The sequence below is a fragment of the Phascolarctos cinereus genome, unplaced genomic scaffold (genome assembly GCF_003287225.1).
Source record: "Phascolarctos cinereus isolate Bilbo 61053 unplaced genomic scaffold, phaCin_HiC Scaffold_5;HRSCAF=322, whole genome shotgun sequence".
Lineage (NCBI taxonomy): Eukaryota > Metazoa > Chordata > Mammalia > Diprotodontia > Phascolarctidae > Phascolarctos > Phascolarctos cinereus.
The window spans coordinates 305,860,905-305,882,805 of NW_027555958.1; the positions used below are offsets into that span (position 1 = coordinate 305,860,905).

The 21,901-nt window shown below is 46.0% G+C and overlaps 1 protein-coding gene across 1 annotated transcript in view; it reads left to right on the forward strand.

Annotated features, from left to right (window-relative positions):
* Positions 1-21,901, forward strand: part of ABCC3 (ATP binding cassette subfamily C member 3) — a 69,470-nt gene that overhangs the window by 42,713 nt on the left and 4,856 nt on the right. Inside the window, exons 13-29 of the mRNA XM_020972561.1 lie at positions 56-202; positions 556-643; positions 1,780-1,846; positions 2,162-2,288; positions 2,506-2,682; positions 6,985-7,152; positions 7,942-8,131; positions 10,629-10,734; positions 11,099-11,243; positions 11,540-11,747; positions 12,213-12,523; positions 12,937-13,136; positions 13,365-13,491; positions 14,081-14,182; positions 16,404-16,550; positions 16,830-16,988; positions 18,732-18,898. Of these exons, the coding sequence (XP_020828220.1) occupies positions 56-202; positions 556-643; positions 1,780-1,846; positions 2,162-2,288; positions 2,506-2,682; positions 6,985-7,152; positions 7,942-8,131; positions 10,629-10,734; positions 11,099-11,243; positions 11,540-11,747; positions 12,213-12,523; positions 12,937-13,136; positions 13,365-13,491; positions 14,081-14,182; positions 16,404-16,550; positions 16,830-16,988; positions 18,732-18,898 (2,636 nt within the window). The remainder of the gene's footprint in view (positions 1-55; positions 203-555; positions 644-1,779; positions 1,847-2,161; positions 2,289-2,505; positions 2,683-6,984; positions 7,153-7,941; positions 8,132-10,628; positions 10,735-11,098; positions 11,244-11,539; positions 11,748-12,212; positions 12,524-12,936; positions 13,137-13,364; positions 13,492-14,080; positions 14,183-16,403; positions 16,551-16,829; positions 16,989-18,731; positions 18,899-21,901) is intronic.

The following is a 21,901-nucleotide window of genomic DNA, read 5'->3' on the forward strand; positions in this document are numbered from 1 at the left end:
TTTAGGGATTTCCTATGCCCTCCTCCTCGGACCTGAAGGTTAGTCTATCCCCCAGGTGTCACTGACCACCTTTGCAGTCTACGTGTCAGTGGATGAGAAGAACATTCTGGATGCAGAGAAGGCCTTCGTGTCTTTGTCACTGTTCAATATCCTAAAGTTTCCTCTTAACGCCTTGCCCCAGGTCATCAGCAACTTGGTTCAGGTAACAATCTACTTTGGGGCTTTAGAGAGGTCAGTCACTCAGGGTCAGGGGAGGGGGGTATCATTTGGGGGTCAGGCAATAGTCTTAGGTGGATCCCAAAGTTGCTCATAGGGAGCCAAGCCTCTGGTGACTGGAATCCTGGAGTGGGTTCCCTGTAGTGCTGCCCAAGTGAGTGCTTGGGCTGGCCTGGAGGGCCGGGAGGAAGGTATTCTGGCTGGAACCACAGACCACAGCCAGGAGAGGTGATGAGGACACAGCACAGAGCACGCTCTGTGCTTCCTTTCTGGCTGGAGTAGGGGGCACAGGGGACAGTGGCTTGGACGCAGGCCTTAATGTACCCTCCATCTCCTCAGACTAGTGTGTCTCTGAAACGGATCCAGCATTTCTTGAACCATGAAGAGCTCGACCCCCAGTGTGTGGAAACAAAGACCATTTCTCCAGGTCCATAGCCTCTTTTCCATGCTCAGCCTCCTTCCTCTCCTTCTCCATTTGGCACATTTTCCTCCCCAGGCTTCCTCTTTCTCCAGAAAATCCCTTAATCCACAGTTTCCTTGTTTTTCTCCATTGACTCCTCCTCTTCCTCTTTCCCTTTCTGCTTTGGTGCTGCCAAGGCTTCCTGCCCACCGGGTCCCCTCTCCCTGCCTTCGCCTTCCTTCCCTCCCTGTTTTCTTTACCCTACCGTCCTCCAAATCCCCACTTCTCCCCTACATCCCCTGCTCCCCGCCCCCATCACATTTGCTGGCTTTCAGCTTGCTTGCACATCGCTCCCAATTAGTCTCTGAGTCTCCTTAACCTCTCCCTGTAACTCCTGGCACACTCTCAATGCCCCCAGGACTCCCTATCTTCTCCTTTACTTCCTATCAGTCCCTTGATGCCCCTCAGCCCCGCCCCCTCACGTGCTCTGAGGAATCCATGGCATCCTAGCACTTCTTTCCCTTTAATTCCGCATTTGAGACCCCCTGCCCACCCACATCCCTGCCTATCATTCTAGCCCTTTCTTTAATCTTTTCCCTCCAAGACTCCCATGGGCCTCAACTCCCATCATGCCCTGCCATTACCTGAGTCTACATTAATCCTCCCTAGCATTCTATTACTCCTATAATTTCTTTCCCTCAGGAATCCTCACACAGTCCCCCACATTCACATACAAAAAGCCTTGAGCATTCCATGGTGCCACATTGCTCTTTACACCCCCCAGGACTCCCTGATCCCCTCCTCCCCTTACCGCCATGGCTCCCTATTGCTCTCTTCTTTTAATCGGTCTGGCTTTCTGTCTACCCCTACCCCCATCACTCCTCTCATTCTCTGAGCCTCTCTTATCCCCTCCTAGAATTCTATGCTCACTCTAAATCTTGTCTACACTTAATCCTCTCCCACTTCCCTGCCTTCCTTCTCATTTCTCCTTAAGCAATACCTCCAGGTTCTCTGTGTTTTCTGAGTCCTTATTCCTTCCCTCCCTTAATCATCTCTGCACGGCTCCCTGCCTTTCCCATCACCCTCTCCCTACAGCCCCACATGTTCCCCCCAATCCCAGTCCGTACTCTCTCTCATAATGGCAAACATCCCTATTACTACAGGCCATGCCATCACCATAGAAAATGGCAGCTTTTCTTGGGCCTCGGACCTTCCTGCAAGTCTGCACAGGTAAAAGCTGCCCTCCCCCTCAGCTATCTCAACACCTCCTTCTGCACCCTCCTGATGACAAAGAGAGGCAAAGGGGTAGATCAACTTGGGCAGATATTTTTATCCACAATTGTTCTGGCTCCAGAAACTTTGGTGTTTAACTTCAGGATGGGTTGACCTGGTTACAGTTTGATTTCTGACATGCATAGGAGGTGTCTGGAGTAGGGGGAAGTGTTGGATTTCCAGGATGAGGAGGCTGGAAATGAGAATTGGGTTCTTCTCTGCACACACATCCCAGCTCACTCTGGGCTCCTGGTTCTCCCTCCTCCCCACTAGCCTGAATCTCCAAGTGCCGAGAGGGTCACTGGTGGCCGTAGTGGGGCCCGTGGGCTGTGGGAAGACCTCCCTTATATCTGCCTTGCTGGGGGAGATGGAGAAGTTGGAGGGCAAAGTGGCTGTAAAGGTCAGTGAGATGGACCTGGGGTGATTGGAGACTGAGATAAGGGAGGGATGGGTCTGGGTGAAGGTAAGGTGCCTGTGGTTTGATGGGAGAAGAGGCTTGGAGGGGAGTTCACCCCTTCAGGGTGGGAAGGATGGTGAGCAGGCCATGGTTGGGTCTTGTCCCAAGTCCCCCCTCCTGAGTCCCATGTTCCTGTGGTGACCCTGAGTGCCGTGGCCAGGGCTCCGTGGCCTACGTGCCCCAGCAGGCGTGGATTCAGAATGCCACACTCCAGGACAACGTCCTCTTCGGCCAACCGATGGACCAGAAGCGATACCGAGGTGTCCTTGAGGCCTGTGCTCTGCTCACTGACCTGGATGTACTGCCTGGTGGAGATCAGACTGAGATCGGGGAGAAGGTGGGACGTGTTTCTTGACCCTTCCTCAGAGGCGGGGATGACCCCACCCATCCAGATAAACTCTATTACCTCCTTGACACATGCACTCAGCCACCTCCCTCTACTTCCAGCAGTATGGTGTAGTGGGGAGATAATCAAGAAAGCCCACTGTTCCAATCTTGCCTCAGTCCCTTACTAGCTATGCAGCCCTGGGCAAATCACTTTTACTGAGTCTCAGTTTTTAAATCTATAAAATGGGGATAATAATGCCTCATAGAGTTGTTGTGAGGATCAAATGAAATAAGGTATATAAAACCATATATAAATATTTGCCATTATTATTATGCACATCTCTCCCTGATCCATATGATAACTCTAATGAAAAATTCCCTAACAGACTATTCACCTCAACTCCAACCTCTTACAGAGATAGGAATCTTGACCCAAACCTCTCCCAATGCGTGTACTGAGCCCTCAATGATAATATTAATAATTAAAGGTGAACTCACCATTTTGGAGTACCTTGGAGCTTGTCAGGTGCTGTCCTCACCACAGTCCTGTGAGGTAGTCAGTGCAAGTCCCCTTCTCCTCATTTTACAGAAGAGGAAACTGAGGATCGGAGATATGAACTGACTTGCCCTGGGGTCAGTCACTTAGCTGTACTCCAAGTGTCAATGGCATGATTCAAATCCAGAACCCCTGGCACCGAGTCCATCACCCTTTCCATTCTCACCCTGGCTTTTATGACCTATACAATCATCAAAAAATATACAGTGAGAAGTCATGCGATCAAGTGGAAAGAACCGTATCTTTGGAATCAGGAAAAACCTGGATCAATGTCCCTTAGGACATCCAATTGTGGGGGTGTGCTGCTAAATGTTTAACAGCTGGCTTGGGGGTAGAGGGGGAATGTATGCAAGACATACTTTTCAGTGTAATTTGCATCATTAACATTTCTGCATCACTTTCTTAAGTTTAGATAATCAACAAAATAGTAGATCAAGCCTTGATTTGTAGCATTTGCTGGTATCCAAGGGATAAATGCTCAGGGTGAAAATCTAACAATCCTCTTAGCTATGACCTGGCTCCAGCACACCCCTGCTTACTTTCCCAAAGACCTTGGGTAGATCACTTGGCCTCTCTGTGACTCAATCTCCTCATCATAAAATGGAGATAAAACAGATTACCCATCTACTTACAGGACTGTTGTGAGGATTAAGTGAGCCAATGTGAGTAAAATATTCTGGAAAACCTAAAGTGCTTTATAAATATTAGTTATTAGTAGGTTAGAGACAGGGACTGACCTGTGATTTTACGACATTGGGAACTCCCAGAAGAGGAAACTCTCTCCAGTAGCACAGGTTGGTACCTCTTCTGAAACTTCTAATCTTAGAAAATTGCCTGGAGTGATGAGAGGGTAAGTGACCTTCCCAAAGTCACACAGTCAATATCGGTGGCAGTGGCAGGGCATGCACAGTTATTATCATAACAACATTATTATCATATTTAATAATGCAAATTTAATATCTAATATTATAATAACATCATAATATCCTATTAAATGGTAGCAATTTAGCATCATAGTATTATCATAACTGTATAATTGTCATCATAACAACAATAATAATACATCATCAACCAGCACTTATTAAGTATCTACTATGTGCCAGGTTCTGGGTCTGGGTCTTCAAAGACCAAAAGGACAGTTTCTGTTGTAATAGAATGTAATATTCTATAAGGGGAGAGAGCACATACATATATAAGCGGATTCGGTGTGTCCCCAAAGTCTTAGTGCAGTTTTAGCTTTAACAGCTTAAACTGCACTAAGACTTCTGGGACATCTTGTATAAGCTAAATTACAAGGTTATTTGTAGGGAGTGATTTTCAGTTACAGGTGAAGGGAGGAGGGAAGGAAGGAAAAAAGGAAAGAAGGGAGGGAGAAGGAAAGAAAGAAGGAAGGAGAAGGAAAGGAGGGAGAAAGGAAGGAAAGAAACAAGTCTTTATTAAGTAGCTATTATGTGCCAGGCACTGTGCTAAGCACCTTTTACAAATATTATCCCATCTGAGCTTCACAACAACATTGGGAGGTAGGTGATACTATTATCCCCATTTTACAGAAGAGGAAACTGAGACAGACAGCAAGGTTAAGTGAGTAGCCCAGGATCACATATAGCTAGTTAAGTGTCTGAGGCTGGATTTGAACTCAGGTCTTCCTGATTGTAAGCCCAGTGCTTTATCTATTGTGCTACTCTTCACCTCTAGAGGATCAGGAAGGGCCTCATGCAGGAGATGTCACTTGAGCTCATGGGTACAATAATGCTAAAAGGGAACTGCCTATTGGGAACCAGAAAGACCTGACCAGGTGACCGTGGGCCAATGGCCTGGCTCTCAAGACCTTATCCTTTCTTTCTTTCTTTCTTTCTTTCTTTCTTTCTTTCTTTCTTTCTTTCTTTCTTTCTTTCTTTCTTCTTTCTTTCTTCTTTTTTTTTTAGCAATTGGGGTTAAGTGACTTGCCCAGGGTCACACAGCTAGTAAGTGTCAAGTGTTTGGTCTGAGTCCAGATTTGAACTCAGGTCCTCCTGACTTCAGGACCAGTGCTCTATCCACTGTGCCAAACCTTAATCCTTTCTACCTAGCATTCCTCTTGATATCAATGACATCAATGACATGATATTAAATACAATGACACTCCCCTTACCCCTTCAAAACACACTCAGCGGCTTTCTAGGCTTCCAGGACACACCTTCAGTCCCCTAGACACATTAACCTTTAGTCTACATTCCTGTCTCTGAGGCCACAGCCAAAGATTTCTGGAGCAGGTGGTTTTCTCTTCTGCTGCCTACCCCTCACCTTGTACCTGTTCCCCTAAAAGGATGAGGCTCTCTAGTGCACCGAAAGGATTCCCACAGTCAAGGCCTGTCTCCCCTTGGGCTGAGATGGATAAGGAATAGGGTGGTTGGAGGTTGAACAGGAAGGATGCAGGAGGGACCACAGGAATAGCTTCCTGATCTGTGATCTGGACCCGTTCCCTCCATTCCCAGGGAGCTTCCGCATGACCCTTATCCAGGGTGTCAAAGGGATAATGGATTGCAGGGCTTTGATGTTAATGAGTTCCTCATTAGAGGCTTCTGGCTCTCAGAACATTAAAAGGACTGTGCTCTGATCCTGGCACTGGGGAACCCTGAGGGGTGGGAATAGTGGGACTAGAGAAAGAGCATCCAAATTGTTACCTGCCCCACCTCTGAGTATACAAGGAAAAAGGACAGAGGCTAGTTGGGTCAGCCTGGTTTCATATGCTTAGAGCTGGAATGAGTCTTTGAGGCCATTGAGTCCAACCCACTTTTTTAATTAATGAAGAAATGAGAGGGTAAATGGCTTGCCCACCAGGATCACACAGCTGGTAAGTATCTGAGATGGGATTTGAACCCAAGTCTTTGTTCCTGATAATTAAGTTCAATTCTCTATACACCATGTTGGATGCTCAGGTCCTTTGAATACAGCACAGAATTTATGGGACCATAAGGGCAGAGAGGCATTTTCTCTAAACCTGTTGCCTCTCTCTGTGAGTATAGGTCATTTTTTTCCTTCATGTCCCCATTTCCCTCCCCAAATAGAAAAGAGATAGTAATTTCTTTAACCTTTCACCCTATCCCTACATACATGTATACATACAGTATACCTCTTAAATTCAGATAGTAACTCCCTAGTGTTTATTCATCTTGGGGCAGCTGGTGGCACAGTGTGGAGCTCTGGGCTTGGAATCAGGAAGACCTGAGTTCAAATCCAGTCCTCAGGTATTTGCTAGCCTTACGACCCTGAGCAAGTCACTTAACCTCTGTTTGCCTGAACTTCTTTAGCTGTAATATAGAGATGCTAATAATAATATTACCTACAGGCCAGGGTTTTTGTGAGGATCAAATGAAATAATAATTGTAAAAAGCACTTGGCATAGTGCCTGGCATGTGGTAGGTACCATATAAAAGCTTATTCCTTCCTCACCCCTCCCACCTCCATCCCACCAGCATTCTTGTGAGAATCAACCCAGATATTTCTAAAGCACTTTGAAAACCTCAAAGCAGGGGTGGGGAACCTGCAGCCTCAAGGCCACATGTGGCCCTCTAAGTTCTCAAGTGTGGCCTTTTGACTGAATCCAGACTTCACAGAACAAATTCCCTTAATAAAGGGATTTGTTCTGTAAAACTTGGACTCGGTCAAAAGTCCAGGCCACATGTGGCCTTGAGGCCAAAGGTTCCCTACCTATGCCTTAAAGTGCTATGTAAGTGCTCACTACTGTTGTTGTTGTTATTATTATCTTTGTTCTAGGGTATTAACTTGTCTGGGGGTCAGCGGCAGCGAGTCAGCCTGGCCCGAGCTGTCTACAGTGATGCTGATATCTTCCTCCTTGATGACCCACTCTCTGCTGTGGACTCCCATGTGGCCAAGCACATCTTTGATCACGTCATTGGGCCAAATGGGGTGCTAGGAGGCAAGGTGAGAGCTGGGGGGGATGAAATGGCAAGAGTTGAAGAGGGTCCATTTAAGGACTCTGTATGTAAAGGCCCCTGACAACCCAAATGCATACAGGTGAAATGTCTGTTTCCATACCTCATCTCACACATTTGCCCTGATTTTGCATCTGTAGAGACTCGTCAAGATGCTCTCTGTGTGTGATCATAGATCATAGCCTGTTGAAGTTAGAAGGGATCTCAAGGGCCTCTACTCCAACCTGACCATCACTTGAAGACCTCTAGTGTTGGAGAACTCATTACCTCTCAATGCAGATCATTCCACTTATGTTGTTGTTCAGTTGTTTTCAGACATGTCTGACTCTTCATGACCCCATTTTGGGGTTTTCTCGGCAAAGATACTGGAGTGGTTTGCCATTTCCTTCTTCAGCTCATTTTGCAGATGAAGAAACTGAGGCAAAGAGGGTTAAGTGACTTGCCCAGGTCACACAGCTAGTAAGTGCTGAGACTGGATTTGAACTCAGGAAAATTAGTCTTGCTGACTCCAGGCCCAGCATTCTATCTACTGTGCCACCCCGCTGCCCTATTCCACTTACAGACAACCCTAATTATTAGGAAATTTTTTCTAGAATTGAAATTATCTGCAACATCCATCCAGTTGTATGTTTATTACATTACTACTACTACTACTACTACTACTACTACTACTACTACTACTACTACTGTAACTACTACTAATAATGATAATAATAATGATAACGATAATAAAATGTGAATGTGGCAGTAACCCTATTATGCTTCATCTTCCTTCCAGACAAGGGTCCTGGTGACACATGGCGTGAGCTTCCTGTCCCAGGCAGACCTCATCGTCGTGCTGGGTGATGGGCAGGTGTCCGAAGTTGGCTCCTTCTCTGCCTTGCTCCAGCAGGAGGGTGCTTTTGCTGAATTTCTTCGTAACTATGTTCCTGATGATGACAACTTTCTCGAAGAGGATAGTGCCACTGGTATTAGCCTATATACCAATGCTCTTTGTCTCCAGATTCCCCTTTCCCTTGTCTCATATGGACTCCTATCCCATTTGCTCCTCATTGCTGCCTCTTTCCCCTCCATCTCTCCATGATTCTCTCTCCAACCCTCTGTGTTTTTCTCTCCATGTCTCTCTCCATTCTTTCATGTATCTCAACAACTCAACTCAACAAATATTTATTAAGTATGTGTAATTTTGGACATGTTGAGTTTGAACTGCTCATGGGACATGTAGGTCAAAAATATAGGGGATAATTGGGAATTTGGGTCTGAATCTCCAAATAGAGGCTTCGTTTAGAGATACAGGTTTTGGAGTCATCCACATAGAGGTGAAAGTTGGGAGTAGATGAGATCCTCAAGAGAGGGTGTAGAGAGAAAAGAGTTGATGACTTGGGAAATGTCTACGTGTAGGAGGAGAAGAGAAAGAGTATGAAGAGATGCAGAAAATTTGGTGGAGAATCACTGAGAATAATATCAATCCCTTTACATGTACTGAACCTCCTTCTAAACACCTTTCTCTCTCTCTCTCTCTCTCTCTCTCTCTCTCTCTCTCTCTCTCTCTCTCTCTCTCTCTCTCTCTCTTTTTCTCTCTCTCTCCCTCTTTCAATATACATACACTCAATGTCTGGTGAGTATAGTGTCACAGAGATCAAAGAAGAAGGGGTGGCCAGGAGGGAGAAGGTGGTCAACAGTGTTACATTCTTCTGAGGACTGAAGGAAGATGAAGACTAAGGGAAATGTACTTCTTCCATCCATTGGCTGTGTGATCTTATTCAAGTCACTTAACCTGTCTAAGCCTCAAGTTCATCAGTCAGTCAACAAGCATTTATTGCATTTATTATGTGCCAGGCACTGTGCTAAGTAATGGAGTTTGGACCAGTTCTGGAGTCCCTTTGGAAAGGGTTTGGTGTGTGTGTGTGTTCAAAGTCTGACATAGTACTCATGGATCAACCTCTCCAGACCAGCCTCTATGACTACTTTTTTTCCTATCCCACTAAACATGTGCATCCCCCCAAAGCTCTATCATTGACCTGTTTCTCTTCTTTAAGCCCTCCTCCTTGGGAATCTTATCTCCTCTAAAGACACAGCTCTAAATCTCATTCTTCTATGTTTCTACTTATTGAGTAGTAGGTCTTGGAGGACTTTGGTGACAACAGTTTCAGAGCAAATCATTAGGGACAGAATTAATTTATCAACGTGTAACTTATTAAGCACCTACTCTATGCCAGACATTGTACTGAGGATATAACTACCAAGAGCGAAATAATCCCTACATTCAAGGAGTTTGCATTTTAATGGAGGAAACAAGAAGTTCATATTTAAATCTATAGTGAACAAATATGAAGACAATAAATACAAAGTAATTAAATACAACCTAATTTGGGAGGGAGGGAGAAAACTAGGGAGGGGGAATCAGAAGCCAAATTGCAAGTGGATGAAGAAGGATAGAGTGAAGAAGGTGAGGGTGGTAGAGGCAATAAGCTATTTTTTTTTAAAGAAAATTGACAGTGATGAAGAAGAGAAAGCTGAAGGTATTAGTTTAGTTTTAGGGAGAAAACTCAGGACCTCTTTCTTCCCAGATTTCTCTCTTTATCTCTCTATCTTGCTTCTAGTACACCCCACCCCATCCCCTTACGTAGGGGTTATCAGGCTCAATTTCCTTATCTGAGAGGTGATAGCTCTAGAAAGGAGGTATTTTTTTTTTTAGCTTTCAAATAGGAAAAAAGGTATCTTCCTTGCCTTCCAGAAAGCTTATTTAGTTTACCCACCCTCCTCCACCCCCACTGTCAAAGTCACTCATTCAGAGGAAACTTTTCTATTTATGAAGAAACATGCTTGTCTGTTCCAGTGTGTCAGCCTTCTTTATCTCAGCCTTATCCTAAAGATAGTGTGATGGATAAGAGTAATGGCTTGGAGTCAGAAGGGTTCACATCCTATCTGTGTGACCTTAAGTAATCTAGCATGTATCAAATTTTAACCATGTGCAAGACTCAATGCTAAGTGTTGGGGATGCCCCCCCCAAAAGGCAAAAACATCCCCTGCCCTCAAGGATCTTAAGTTCTAGTGGGGGAATCAATGTATACATAGATCAGTAAATACAAGATAAACACAGAGGAGATGGAAGGTAGACTTGGAAGGGAAGGTGTCAGCAGCTTGGGACAAGTCACTTAACCTCTCTGGGCCTCAGTTTCCTTATCAGGGAATGATGGCACTGAATTAGGTAACCTCTCAGGTCTCTTCCAGCTCTAAAGCTATGATCCTAACCTCCTGTTGTCCAACCTAAATTTCTCTTGCTATACTTTTAGCCCAGTGATTCTAGTTTTCTCTTTATTGGCCTAGTCCTTCCCACCTCCCCCAACCTCCTCTCACCAGCTTTTGTTCTTCTCCTTGCTGGGAGAGGTAGTGTTTTGAGGTCAGGTTAGTCATGGTATTTGAGCATTCTCCTCTCTCTTTGTCCCTCCCTCCCCACTGTAGTCTTGGCCGATGAGGAGATGCTGCTGATGGAGGACACGCTCAGTAATCACACAGACCTGACAGATAATGAGCCAATTACTAATGAGGTCCGAAGACAGTTCATGAGGTGAGTGAACGGGAGCTCCTTTCCTGATTTCCCCAATGCCAGCAGACTCTGACCTCCTAGGCACCTCTCTCTGGGCACAGCAAAACCAAGTGGCCAAGTCTCTGCATAAAGAGGAACTCCCTGTGCCCCTCTGGGGGTGGAGGGAGAAAATGTGGATGTTGGGAAGTTCTCTGACATCTGCTCCTCTAGGATTCATGCTGCAGAGTGGCCTTGTCCCTGGTTCTGTATCCCTCTGAGCTCCTCAGGGAGTCCCAGCTTACTAGGTTAGGGTGAGGTGGGGAAAGGCAAAATATCTCCTCTGGGGACTGACAAGGGCTGTTCCCCTGCCCCTTTCCTACCCCAACTCAGAGACTGTTGTCCCCAGGCAGCTGAGCGTGATCTCCTCAGAAGGAGACGGCCCTGGTCGACCTTCCGCTAAGAGACGCATAGGGCCTGTGGAGAAGAAGGCCCTGGAGTCCTCAGTGACCCGTGGAGAGCTGATCCAGGCAGAGACAGCAGAGATGGGCACTGTGAGAGGGGATTAGGGGAGCGAGGCAAAGATAGAAAAGGGATGCTTGGGTCAGGGGGAGGACCCACTTGGAGGTGGGGAGAAGCTGGGGGTGGGAATACAGAGCCTCGGGCGAGGTTGTCCTGGGACATTGGAGAATGGTGAGAAAGAGACCCTGGTCTCAGTGTCATGTAGGGGTGGGGGTGGGAAGGGGCAGTTTAAACTCCTGGGAGGTCCTTAAATCCGTTGCCCACATCCCATCCCTCTGGGTCAGATGGCTCTGGATGTTGCTAGATATCAGCCTTCTCCCCTCTACAGGTGAAGCTGAGTGTGTTCTGGGCCTATGCCAAAGCCGTGGGGCTCTGCACCTCTGTGGCCGTCTGCTTTCTATACGTGTGCCAAAGTGCTGCTGCCATTGGGGCCAATATATGGCTCAGTGACTGGACTAATGAGCCTGTAATTAATGGCACACAGAGCAACACAAGTCTCCGCCTGGGCGTGTATGCAGCCCTGGGACTATTGCAGGGTAAAGAGAGGGGTCTTCTGTGCCCTCTCAGGAGGGGAGGCAGATCACTCACTGGGGCCATTGCCCCTGTGGTGGAGGGGTCAAAGAGAGGGACAGAGAAGCCATCCTGTCCCTCCTTCTTTCTCAAAGCCAATTTTAATTCAACAAACATTTACTTGGTACAGGGCTTCTTAACCTGGGGTCCATAGATTTTTTTTAAAGTATGTTGATAACTTATTTCTATATAATTGATTTCCTTTGTAATACAATATATTTGATTTTGTGCACTTAAAAATCACTGTTCTGAGAAGCAGGGCATAGGTTTTACCAGACTGCTAACAGGGTCCACAGAAAAAGATTAACCCCTGAGTCTTAGCAGCTTACATAATACTGTCCTGGGTGCTAGAGAAACAAAGATAGGAAATGATACATTTCTGCTTGGGAGAGAGGGGACAGGCCATTGAAGCCTTCTTCTTGGTACCCCAGGTGTCTTTGTGGTGATGTCATCTTTCACACTGGCCACAGGAGGCATCCAAGCCGCCCGGATACTCCATAACAACCTGCTAGCCAATAAGATGCATTCACCCCAGTCCTTCTATGACACGACCCCCTCAGGGCGAATCCTCAATCGGTTCTCCAAGGACATTTATATTATTGACGAGGTCATCCCCCCTACCATCCTTATGCTGCTTGGGACCTTTTTCACTTCAGGATCCACACTGGTGGTCATCATGTCTAGCACTCCGCTTTTTGCCGTGGTTATCTTGCCCCTTGCTGGGCTGTACATATTTGTACAGGTACCTAGGGTTGATGGGGGGAAGGAGAAGAGGCACTGGGGTGAGAATCGCCTTAGAGGAGCAAGATCATAAGGAGACTGGGAAGGAGGGAAGACTGTGTCTCTAGGGCTGGAGGGAGGAAGGTACATAGGAGTTCTACGCTGAGGTTTTATCAGAGGTCTGGTAAGGCTTCTGGACTGGTATGTGTGTCCAGAGGTTGGGGAAGGAGTGACCTTCTGTTGCTATCAGCATTGACATTCAGCCTTTCAAAAACGACCACCAGAATGACTGGGAATCTGGAGTTCCCGGGGGTGGGGGTGGGGTACAGCCAGAGGGCTGAGTGGGCCATTGGGAAGGATAGAGGATAATGATTCAGAGGGTTTGGTGGATACTCTTTTACCCCTGCTTCTAATGTCTTTCTCCACCCTGCTCAGCGGTTCTATGCGGCCACTTCGAGGCAACTGAAGCGCCTGGAGTCAGTCAGCCGTTCACCCATCTATTCTCACTTCTCGGAGACTGTGACAGGTGCCAGTGTCATCCGAGCCTACAAACGTAGTCAGGACTTCATGGCCATCAGCGATGCTAAGGTGGATGCCAATCAGAAGAGCTGCTATCCCAACATCGTTTCTAACCGGTCAGAAGGGCTCTCAGCCCACCTTACTCCTACCCTTGATCTGGCCCATTGACTCTGACACCCTGTCACCTACCTCTGCCACCCCATCACCTCCGAGCTCCTTATGACTAAAGCCCATCACTTCTGAATCCCTGGTGTCCCACCGTAATCCCTGGACCATCTCTAACAATCCATCACCTCTAGCTCCATCTTGATCTTTGACCTCCCTATTTATGCATCCCTCCCTAGGTGGCTGGGGATCCGTGTGGAGTTTGTGGGTAACTGTGTTGTGCTTTTTGCTGCACTTTTTGCTGTGATTGGCAGACAGAGCCTGAATCCAGGATTAGTTGGCCTCTCAGTGTCCTATGCACTGCAGGTGGGAGCCCTCTCCAGTTCTGTGGAGCTGTTGGGGGTAGGGGAGGGAGGGCACTAACAGCCAGAGGGCTGGCACCGCAATGTACCTTCCATGCCTACATATTGTCACAGATCTCATGGTTCCCAGCCTGCCCACGTGAACAGAGTGACATACATGCTTGAACTCAAATTGCACACACGTGGATGGACATACCTGCCTGTAATTGTGTAGGGAGGGATTGCTTTATATAACAGATGTGTCATTGAAAAGTTTAAGGCAAAAGAAGTTTTTATGAAGTGGATATTTTAAGTGAGTGACATGGGCTTCTCTTTTGAGGAGTCTTATTATCTTTGGTAAAGTAAAATTTTCAGGTGAACTGATCTACGTACAATCCAGATGATCATGGAGTGTATTTGCATACATCAGAGCATGCCTCTGATTTAGAGTTTTAGAGTTGTGCCTTGGTCCCTAGATTTATACAGAAAGACATATGCATTTACTTCCAGGTGCCTTTTGTTATTGCTGGCAACTTGAAGCAGGAAGAAACCTGGGAAGGGGGTTGGGATGTTTTTAAAGTCTGTTCTTCCACCCTGCTTCCTCCTTCCCTTAGGTTACCATGGCTCTTAACTGGATGGTCCGGATGGCATCGGACCTGGAAAACAACATCGTGGCTGTGGAGAGAGTTAGAGAGTACTCAGAGACTAAGACTGAGGTGGGAATGTGCTGCAAATTGGGGTTCAGGAAAGGGGATGGGGCTGGGTTTGATCAGGTTACAGGGAAGAGCCTACTTCTATATCTCAACTTTACTATGTTGAAGACTCTGTGCTGTATGTCACGGGGTTAAACGGCAGTGTATAAGACATGATCCCTGCCCTTCAAGGAGTTTACAGTCTTTTTTGAGTAACAATGAGACAATTGTAATGTACTATACTACAAAATAGAATAAACTAAGTGCCGATTAAGTGATGCAGTCCTATAGGAGTGAAGAGGAGAAGGCTCACTTCTGGCTGGGGTGATCACAAAAGGCATCCTTGAGTAGATATCATTTCAGATAGGTTGAAGGATGAAATTTCAGTAGACAAATGTACAAGGAAGAAGGCATTACAAGGAGAGGAAATGGATATGGATGTGGGAAAGTCACCTGAAGGCAGTAGGAATGAAAAGGAGAGGATGAACAGGATAGACATGGTGAAGGAAAGAAGGCTTGGATGTGAAAAAGAGGTTGGGAGAAAAATCAGAGGTTATTTGGAGGTTTTGCATCTGGGAGACTGAGGTGGTGGCAGAAACAGTCATAGAAGTAGGAAGTTGGGGCAGCTAGGTGGCGCAGTGGATAGAGCTCCAGTCTGGAGCCAGGAAGAACTGAGTTCCAATGTGGCCTCAGACACTTAACACTTACTAGCTGTGTGACCCTGGGCAAGTCACTTAACCCCGATTGCCTCACCAAAAAGCAAAAAAAAAAAAAGTAGGAAGTCATAGCTAATTGAAGTTATTAGTAAGACAAAATGTAGTAGAGTTTCATATCAAGACTTTCTTTTTAAAAATTTTTTTAAAAAGACTTTCCTTTAAGTTAAAAAAAATTAACTTCACAAGAATAGGGTGGAAGAGAGGTAACGATAAAAATCTGGTAGTTTTTGTTAATGACAAGCTTAATTTGCTAAAGACTGAATTCCTTTGGGGCTGAGACATTGTCTTATCTAAACTTTATATCTTCTGTGCTTAGTCTAGGACTCTATACACAGAAAACATGATATAAATATTTGTTGAATTGTAGTGTTGTAATGTGCCAACAGTGTGAGACAGCTACAATGTTGTACCCAGGATAGCAACTTAGTTTTATTGATCTTTATATCTAATAAATGAATGCTAAGTGAGTGATTGAGTGAATGAGTGAGTGAATAAATGAATGTAGCTCCAAAAAAAATCCCAAATGTTGAAAACTAAAAATAGATGAATAATTTTAAAGATCCACACACTTGAGGGACACCTTCACAGAAGTATGGCTGGAAGTATAACACCAGGGGGCAGCTAGGTGGTGAAGTGGATAGAGCACTGGCCCTAGATTCAGGAGGACCTGAGTTCAAAATCTGGCCTCAGACACATAACACTTACTAGCTGTGTGACCCTAGGCAAGTCACTTAACCCCATTGCCTAGCCAAAAGAGAGAGAGAGAGAGAGAGAGAGAGAGAGAGAGAGAGAGAGAGAGAGAGAAAGGAAGTATAATAACAGGAAGTAAATAATGTACAGTATCTCTCCTCAGAAGTAGGTGGTATTATTAGCCTCTTTTTACAGTTGAGGAAACTGAGGCAAACAGAGATTAAGTGGCTGACCCAGGGTCACATAGCTGGTAAGTGCCCAAGGCTAGATTTGAACTCAGGTTCTCCTGACTCCAGGCCAGGTATTCCCTCCACTGTGCCACCTAGGTGTCTAGAATATCAAACAGCCTGCACTGGATGCACTCTGTGTCTTCCAGAAAGGAAGGTCATCTGGGAGGGAGATGCAGGAGGGTTTGGAGCAGCTGCTGTGGAGAATGGGGATAGCGACTTACTTAATAAGAGATGTAGAAATGGATTCCCAAGAAGCGCTGAGGGGCCAGTTCAGATTGGAGAGTATGAATTTATATCAGGCTCAGTCAGCATATTTTTGTGATTTCCCCTAGCAGTGTTCCGCAGTGTGTATGGTTGAGCAGGGTTGTAGAATGTTGAGGTATGGTAAGTCCAGTGGTCGGCGAGGGAATGAGAAATTCTAGCATGTTCGAGTCTCATTAAAATGGCTGATGATAAGGCATCCAGGCTGGGCAGGGAGAGGAGAGAGAGGAAAGTCAAGGAAGCTAGAAAGCAGCTGATGCCCTGGGAAAAGAGAGGAGTTGAGGAATCTTAGAGCCAGATGAAGGTGCCTATTCATTGCCGTCTCCTTCTCCTCATCTCTTCTCCAAGGCCCCCTGGGTGATCGAGGGCAGCCGCCCACCCCCTGACTGGCCCCAACGAGGAGAGGTAGAGTTTGTGAACTATTCGGTGCGTTATCGGGAAGGCTTGGAGCTGGTGCTGAAGAATTTGAGTCTACGAGTGAAGGGTGGAGAAAAGGTACGTGAGCCCCCTGGGCCTGGCACAATGCTATTCAGAGTTCCATGCTGGGGATATGCAGCAAGGATTACATAACACATCCCCTGTGGATGCAGCTCTGAAAGAGGGGGTGCTTGTAGACTCAGTACCCCTGTTCGGGATTCTTCCTCTGCCCTTCATCTAGTGCTCTAAGGTTCAAGCAGTTCAGGGCTCCAAGGCGTCTGCTGCATTCTCCCTACCCTTTCCCCAGCACAGCATTACCCTCTCACCATTCCACTTCTCCTTCCCACTGTCCCCCAGGTTGGAATTGTGGGCCGAACTGGGGCTGGCAAATCATCCATGACCCTTTCCCTGTTTCGTATCCTGGAGGCAGCTCAGGGAGAGATCCACATCGATGGAGTCAACATTGCATCCATCGGCCTCCATGACCTACGCTCCATGCTAACCATCATCCCCCAGGTACAAGGCATCCTTCACAGCTGGGACTGTGGTCTTTTACCTGCCATAGGACCGGATAAACTATCTTCTTAGCAGCCATGGGGAACACATGATCATAGATTTAGAGATAATAGGGATCTTGGAGGCCATCTGGTCCAACCCCCTTCTTTTCCAAATGAGGAAACGGAGGTTATATGATTTACCCAAGGTCTCACAGCTCAAGTAGCAGAATTGAGATTCAAACCCAGGTCCCTTCCAAAATCCAGCACATATTCCACGCTACCATGCTGAGTCTATCCCCAGTAAGCCTAGGGAACTGACCAGAGTCTAGAGGACTGACCATATTGCCTCTAGCCTGGGTGCTCTGACTCCCAGACTTTGCTATGTATTGAGCAGGCTCTGTAGCTCTCTATGAAGGGGATGAAGCAGAAGGAAATTGCAGAAGGAGAAGAGTGGGGAACAGCACAGGCTGTGGATTTGGACAGCAGATAGGGCCCTGGGGCCTGCTCAGAGAACGGGGGAACAGTGTTCCCCAGGAAGAGCCCTGTGGTTCTCTCTGCTTCCCCTTTGTCTCTGCCAGTTACTCTACATCTCAGTCTCACAGATTGGACATCTGTATAACTTTTTTTCTCCCCTCTGGCTTTCCTGGGATTTGTTTTCTGCTGACTGGACATTTTGGAGTCAGATTAGGCTGCTCATGGTTCCTAGTTAACAAGAAGACTTTGTGATTGGCAAGGGATGTTCGAGTTGGGGTTTATCGCAGCTGTGCAGGGCGTGGGGGGCCAGGATTCACTGGGAGATTTTCTATTGGGCTATCTGCTTTTTCAATTCTCAGAAGATAAAATTGCTTTGACCTCGTTTACTCTCTCCCTTCCCTTCTCTTCAGCCTCTGTTTTGGGCTCAGTGGGTCCCCAGACCTGCACCTGATTCATAGAGGTGGTATAGTGTAATGAATAAAGTATCAAACTTGGAGTCAGAAAGACCTAGGTTCAAATTTTGCCTTGGTCACTATTAGCTGTGTGACCCTGGGCAAGTCACTGTCTATCTCAGTTTCCTCATCTGTAAAACAGAGATAACAATAGATCAAATGAGATAATATTTGTAAAGTGCTTAGCACAGTAAGCAGGCAGGTAATAATAATAAATAGTAGGGCAGTTAGGTGGCAAAGTGGATAGAGCACCAGGCCTAGAGTCAGGAAGACTCATTTTCCCAAGTTCAAATCCAGCCTTGTATACTTAATAGCTGTGTGACCCTGGGCAAATCACTTAACCCTGTTTGCCTCAGTTTCCTCATCTGTAAAATGAGTTGGAGAAAAGGTAAATCATTATCTTTGCCAACAATCCAGCCTCATATACTTAATAGCTGTGTGACCCTGGGCAAGTCACTTAATCCTGTTTGCCTCAGTTTCCTCATCTGTAAAATGAATTGGAGAAATGGTAAATCATTATCTTTGCCGAGAAAACCCCAAATGGGGTCATGAAGAGTTAGATATAAATGAAGTGACTGAACAACAACAAAAAATAATAACAACAAGCTTAATTAGTTACAATAAGTTTAATAAATCAAATAAGCTAAATAAACAAATAATTCATTTAACTTCTCTGAGGCTGGGTTTCCTCATCTGTGAAATAGGGATGATGATAATAATAGCATCTACTTATCAATTTATTACGATGGTCAGTTGACAACAGTGTATTTTAAACTCTTTGCAAGCCTTAAAGTTATTTATCATTGCTCCTCCCCGATGTTCCTTTGTCTCCGTAGGACCCAGTCCTGTTCTCGGGGACACTTAGAATGAACCTGGATCCTTTGGGCAAGTATTCTGATGAGGAAATGTGGCAAGCCTTGGAACTCTCCAGCCTGCACAAGTTTGTGAGATCACAGCCAGAGGGCCTTGATTTTGAATGCTCTGAGGGAGGAGAGAACCTTAGGTAAGAAAGCTGGGGACCCTGGGACAAATGGCCCAGAACCCCAAGCCCCTGGACAACTCTGAAACAGAACCTCCCCCTCCCCTGTACTTACTGAGTCTGGGATAGCTGTTCATCCTGGTCGGGTGATTACTTGAGTCCCCCCTGTGCCTATCTATTCCACAGTGTCGGGAAAGGGACCATGTCTACCCAAGGCAATTTCAGAGTTTTGACCTTTAAACTTTATGGTTCCGGGTTTGAGCAATGCCTGGGGCTATTCTTGACTTTCACTGGGGCCTGAGCTGAAATTGCTCCTTTACGTAAGAAGGAGATAAGATCAGATAAGAGGAAATACTTCCTCATGGCCAGGGCATGACCCCAAGGAACTGGTCTCACCTGAAGGCTTTTAGGAATGTCTCTAGATATTTGAACATACTAATGGAACAGTGCATGGATTGGTCATTAGGAAGACCCTAATTCAAATCCTATGTCCAATACTTATTATCTTTGTTAACAGGGCATGTCATACCAGTTATTTTTTGGTTATTCACTCGTTTCAGTCATGTCTGACTTTTTGTGACCCTATTTGGGATTTTCTTGGCAAAGATACTGGTGTGATTTGCCATTTCCTTCTCCAGCTTATTTTACAGATAAGTAAACTGAAGCAGACAGTGTTAAATGACTTGGCTAGAGTCACACAGCTAGTAAGTGTCTGAGGCCAGATTTGAACTCAGGTCTTCCTGACTCCAGGCCTGGTGCTCTATCAGCTGTGCCACCTATCTGCCCCCATAATATCAGTTATTCCTGCTAATGATTATTTTATACAACAGTATAAGTCTGGCACAGAAGCTTGTGGCTGGATTAGAAAACCACTTGAGACTTCTCAAAGTGGATAGAATGCCAGGACTGGAATCAGGAAGACCTGAGTTCAAATCTGACCACACACTTATTACCTGGGCAAATCACTTGACCTTGTTTGCCTCAGTTTCCTCATCTGTAAAATGAGCTGGAGAAGCAAATGACAAACTACTCTATTATCTCTGCCAAAAAAAACCCAAATGGGGTCATGACTGAAAAATGACTGAACGATATGTGCTCAGCACTGTTCACTTTTGAAGGGGAAGGAGAAAGAGGAGAAGGAGATGGAGAAAGAGGAGAAGAAAGATTACTCCATGTAGGGCCGCACTTAGGGTAGAAGCAACAAGGTGGCTTGAACCATGGGCCTGGAGTCAGGAAGACCTGAGTTCACATCTAGCCTCAGACTCTTCCTAGTTGTGTGACCCTGGCCAAGTCATTTAACCTCTGTCTGTCAAAGTTTCCTTATCTGGAAAACAGAGATAATAATAGCATCTACTTATCTGTGAGGATCAAATAAGATGATATTTGTAAACAGCACAGTGTCTGGTTTGCATTAGCAATGATGGCCCCAGGCCTCAGCTTCCTCTCACATCTGCTTGTTGTCAGATGGCAGTGACTGCAGTTAGTACTAAAAAAGACCCTAGGATTATCTACATATCATCATTCCCCCCAAAAATTCCTTTCTCCCCCAAACAAGAGGTGAGATACTCCCTCATCTCCTCTACACTGCTTTCCTTCAGGCTGCCCTTTTAGACGTAGTCTAACCTGACTTCTCCTGTGCAAACATGTTGTGGGGTGTGTGAACGAGCATGGATGTGACCTGCCCCAGTGCCATAACCATAACTCCAGTGCCACTCTTTTATTGTGAGTCCCCTCACTTTTTTTTTTTTGCTGCTTTTCCATCCATCCTTCACCTCTCTAAAACATGAGGCCACTTTAGTAGATGCTGGGCACTCACCATTGCCTAATTTGGTGGAGTCATTTAACTTTTCCAAGCCTCAGTTTCCTCTGTGCAATGAGGGGGATAGACTCAGTCTCTTCAACTTTTTCATCACTGAGCCTATTGAGTCTGAGCTCAAATGCCTTTGTTAGAAAAGAAGTAAGGGGGGCAGCTAGGTGGTACAGTGGATCAGCACCAACCCTGGAGTCAGGAGGACCCGAGTTCAAATCTAGCCTCAGACACTTGCCATTTACTAGCTATGTGACCCTGTCCAAGTGATTTAACCCCATTGTCTAGCCCGCCACCCCCTCCCCCCCAAAATGAAGCAAGGGTCAGATGAGAGAAAAAACTTCCTGATGGCCTGGGCATACACCCCGAGGGAGCCTTCTCTAGAGACTTAAAGGAAAGAGATTTTGGAGATCGATGTTCAGATAGCTAGATGGTACCGTGGATAAAGCACTGAGCCTCTGGAGTCAGAAGTCTTAGGAAGACCCAGCTTCAAATACGTTGTGTAACCTTGGGCAAATCACAGCCTCTGCTTCCTTAATTGCAAAATGCTGATCTACCTTTCAGGTTGTTTTAAGGATCAGATGGGATATTTGAAAAGTGATTAGCATAGTGTCTGGCACCTAGCAGGCACTCTATAAGTGGTAGCTATTATGATTATAATTATTATTATTCTATGCAGGTTGGAATAGTACCCTGGGATAATCCTTCCCCTCTGAGTTTCCTGGGGGAGATTTGAGGAGACTATTGCTATCTTTTTGAGATTTCCTACCCCCCTGCCTGAGTTTCTAGATGCTGCAAATTCAGCTTAAGCCCTATGCCAACGCTTCTCCACCTTTCCACCCTGTAAATTAGCCCCATTCCGTACACAATCTGTCACTCCCTAGCCAAAATCTTCATTAGTTGGGGGTGAGGTCAGCCAGCAGAGAGAGAGGAGACCTGGCTGTCTTACAAGTACTAGTGACTCATCCAAGTCAAGAGACAGAGGAGAAATGTACTGTTAGGCAGGAGGGGAAAGAGCTGCCTCTGAGACTGAAGAGATTTTTCTTTGATCCTCAGGCTTCAGAGGCCAAGGTCAAAGGTTGGTGTGGCCTAGTTTTCAGACATAGGCCCAGACCTACCTTCATCTCTTCCCAGACCCAGAGTCCCATGACCTTATCCCTCCTGCTGTTATACACAGCACACACATGTATGCACATGCACACAGAGGGCCACGGTTCTGA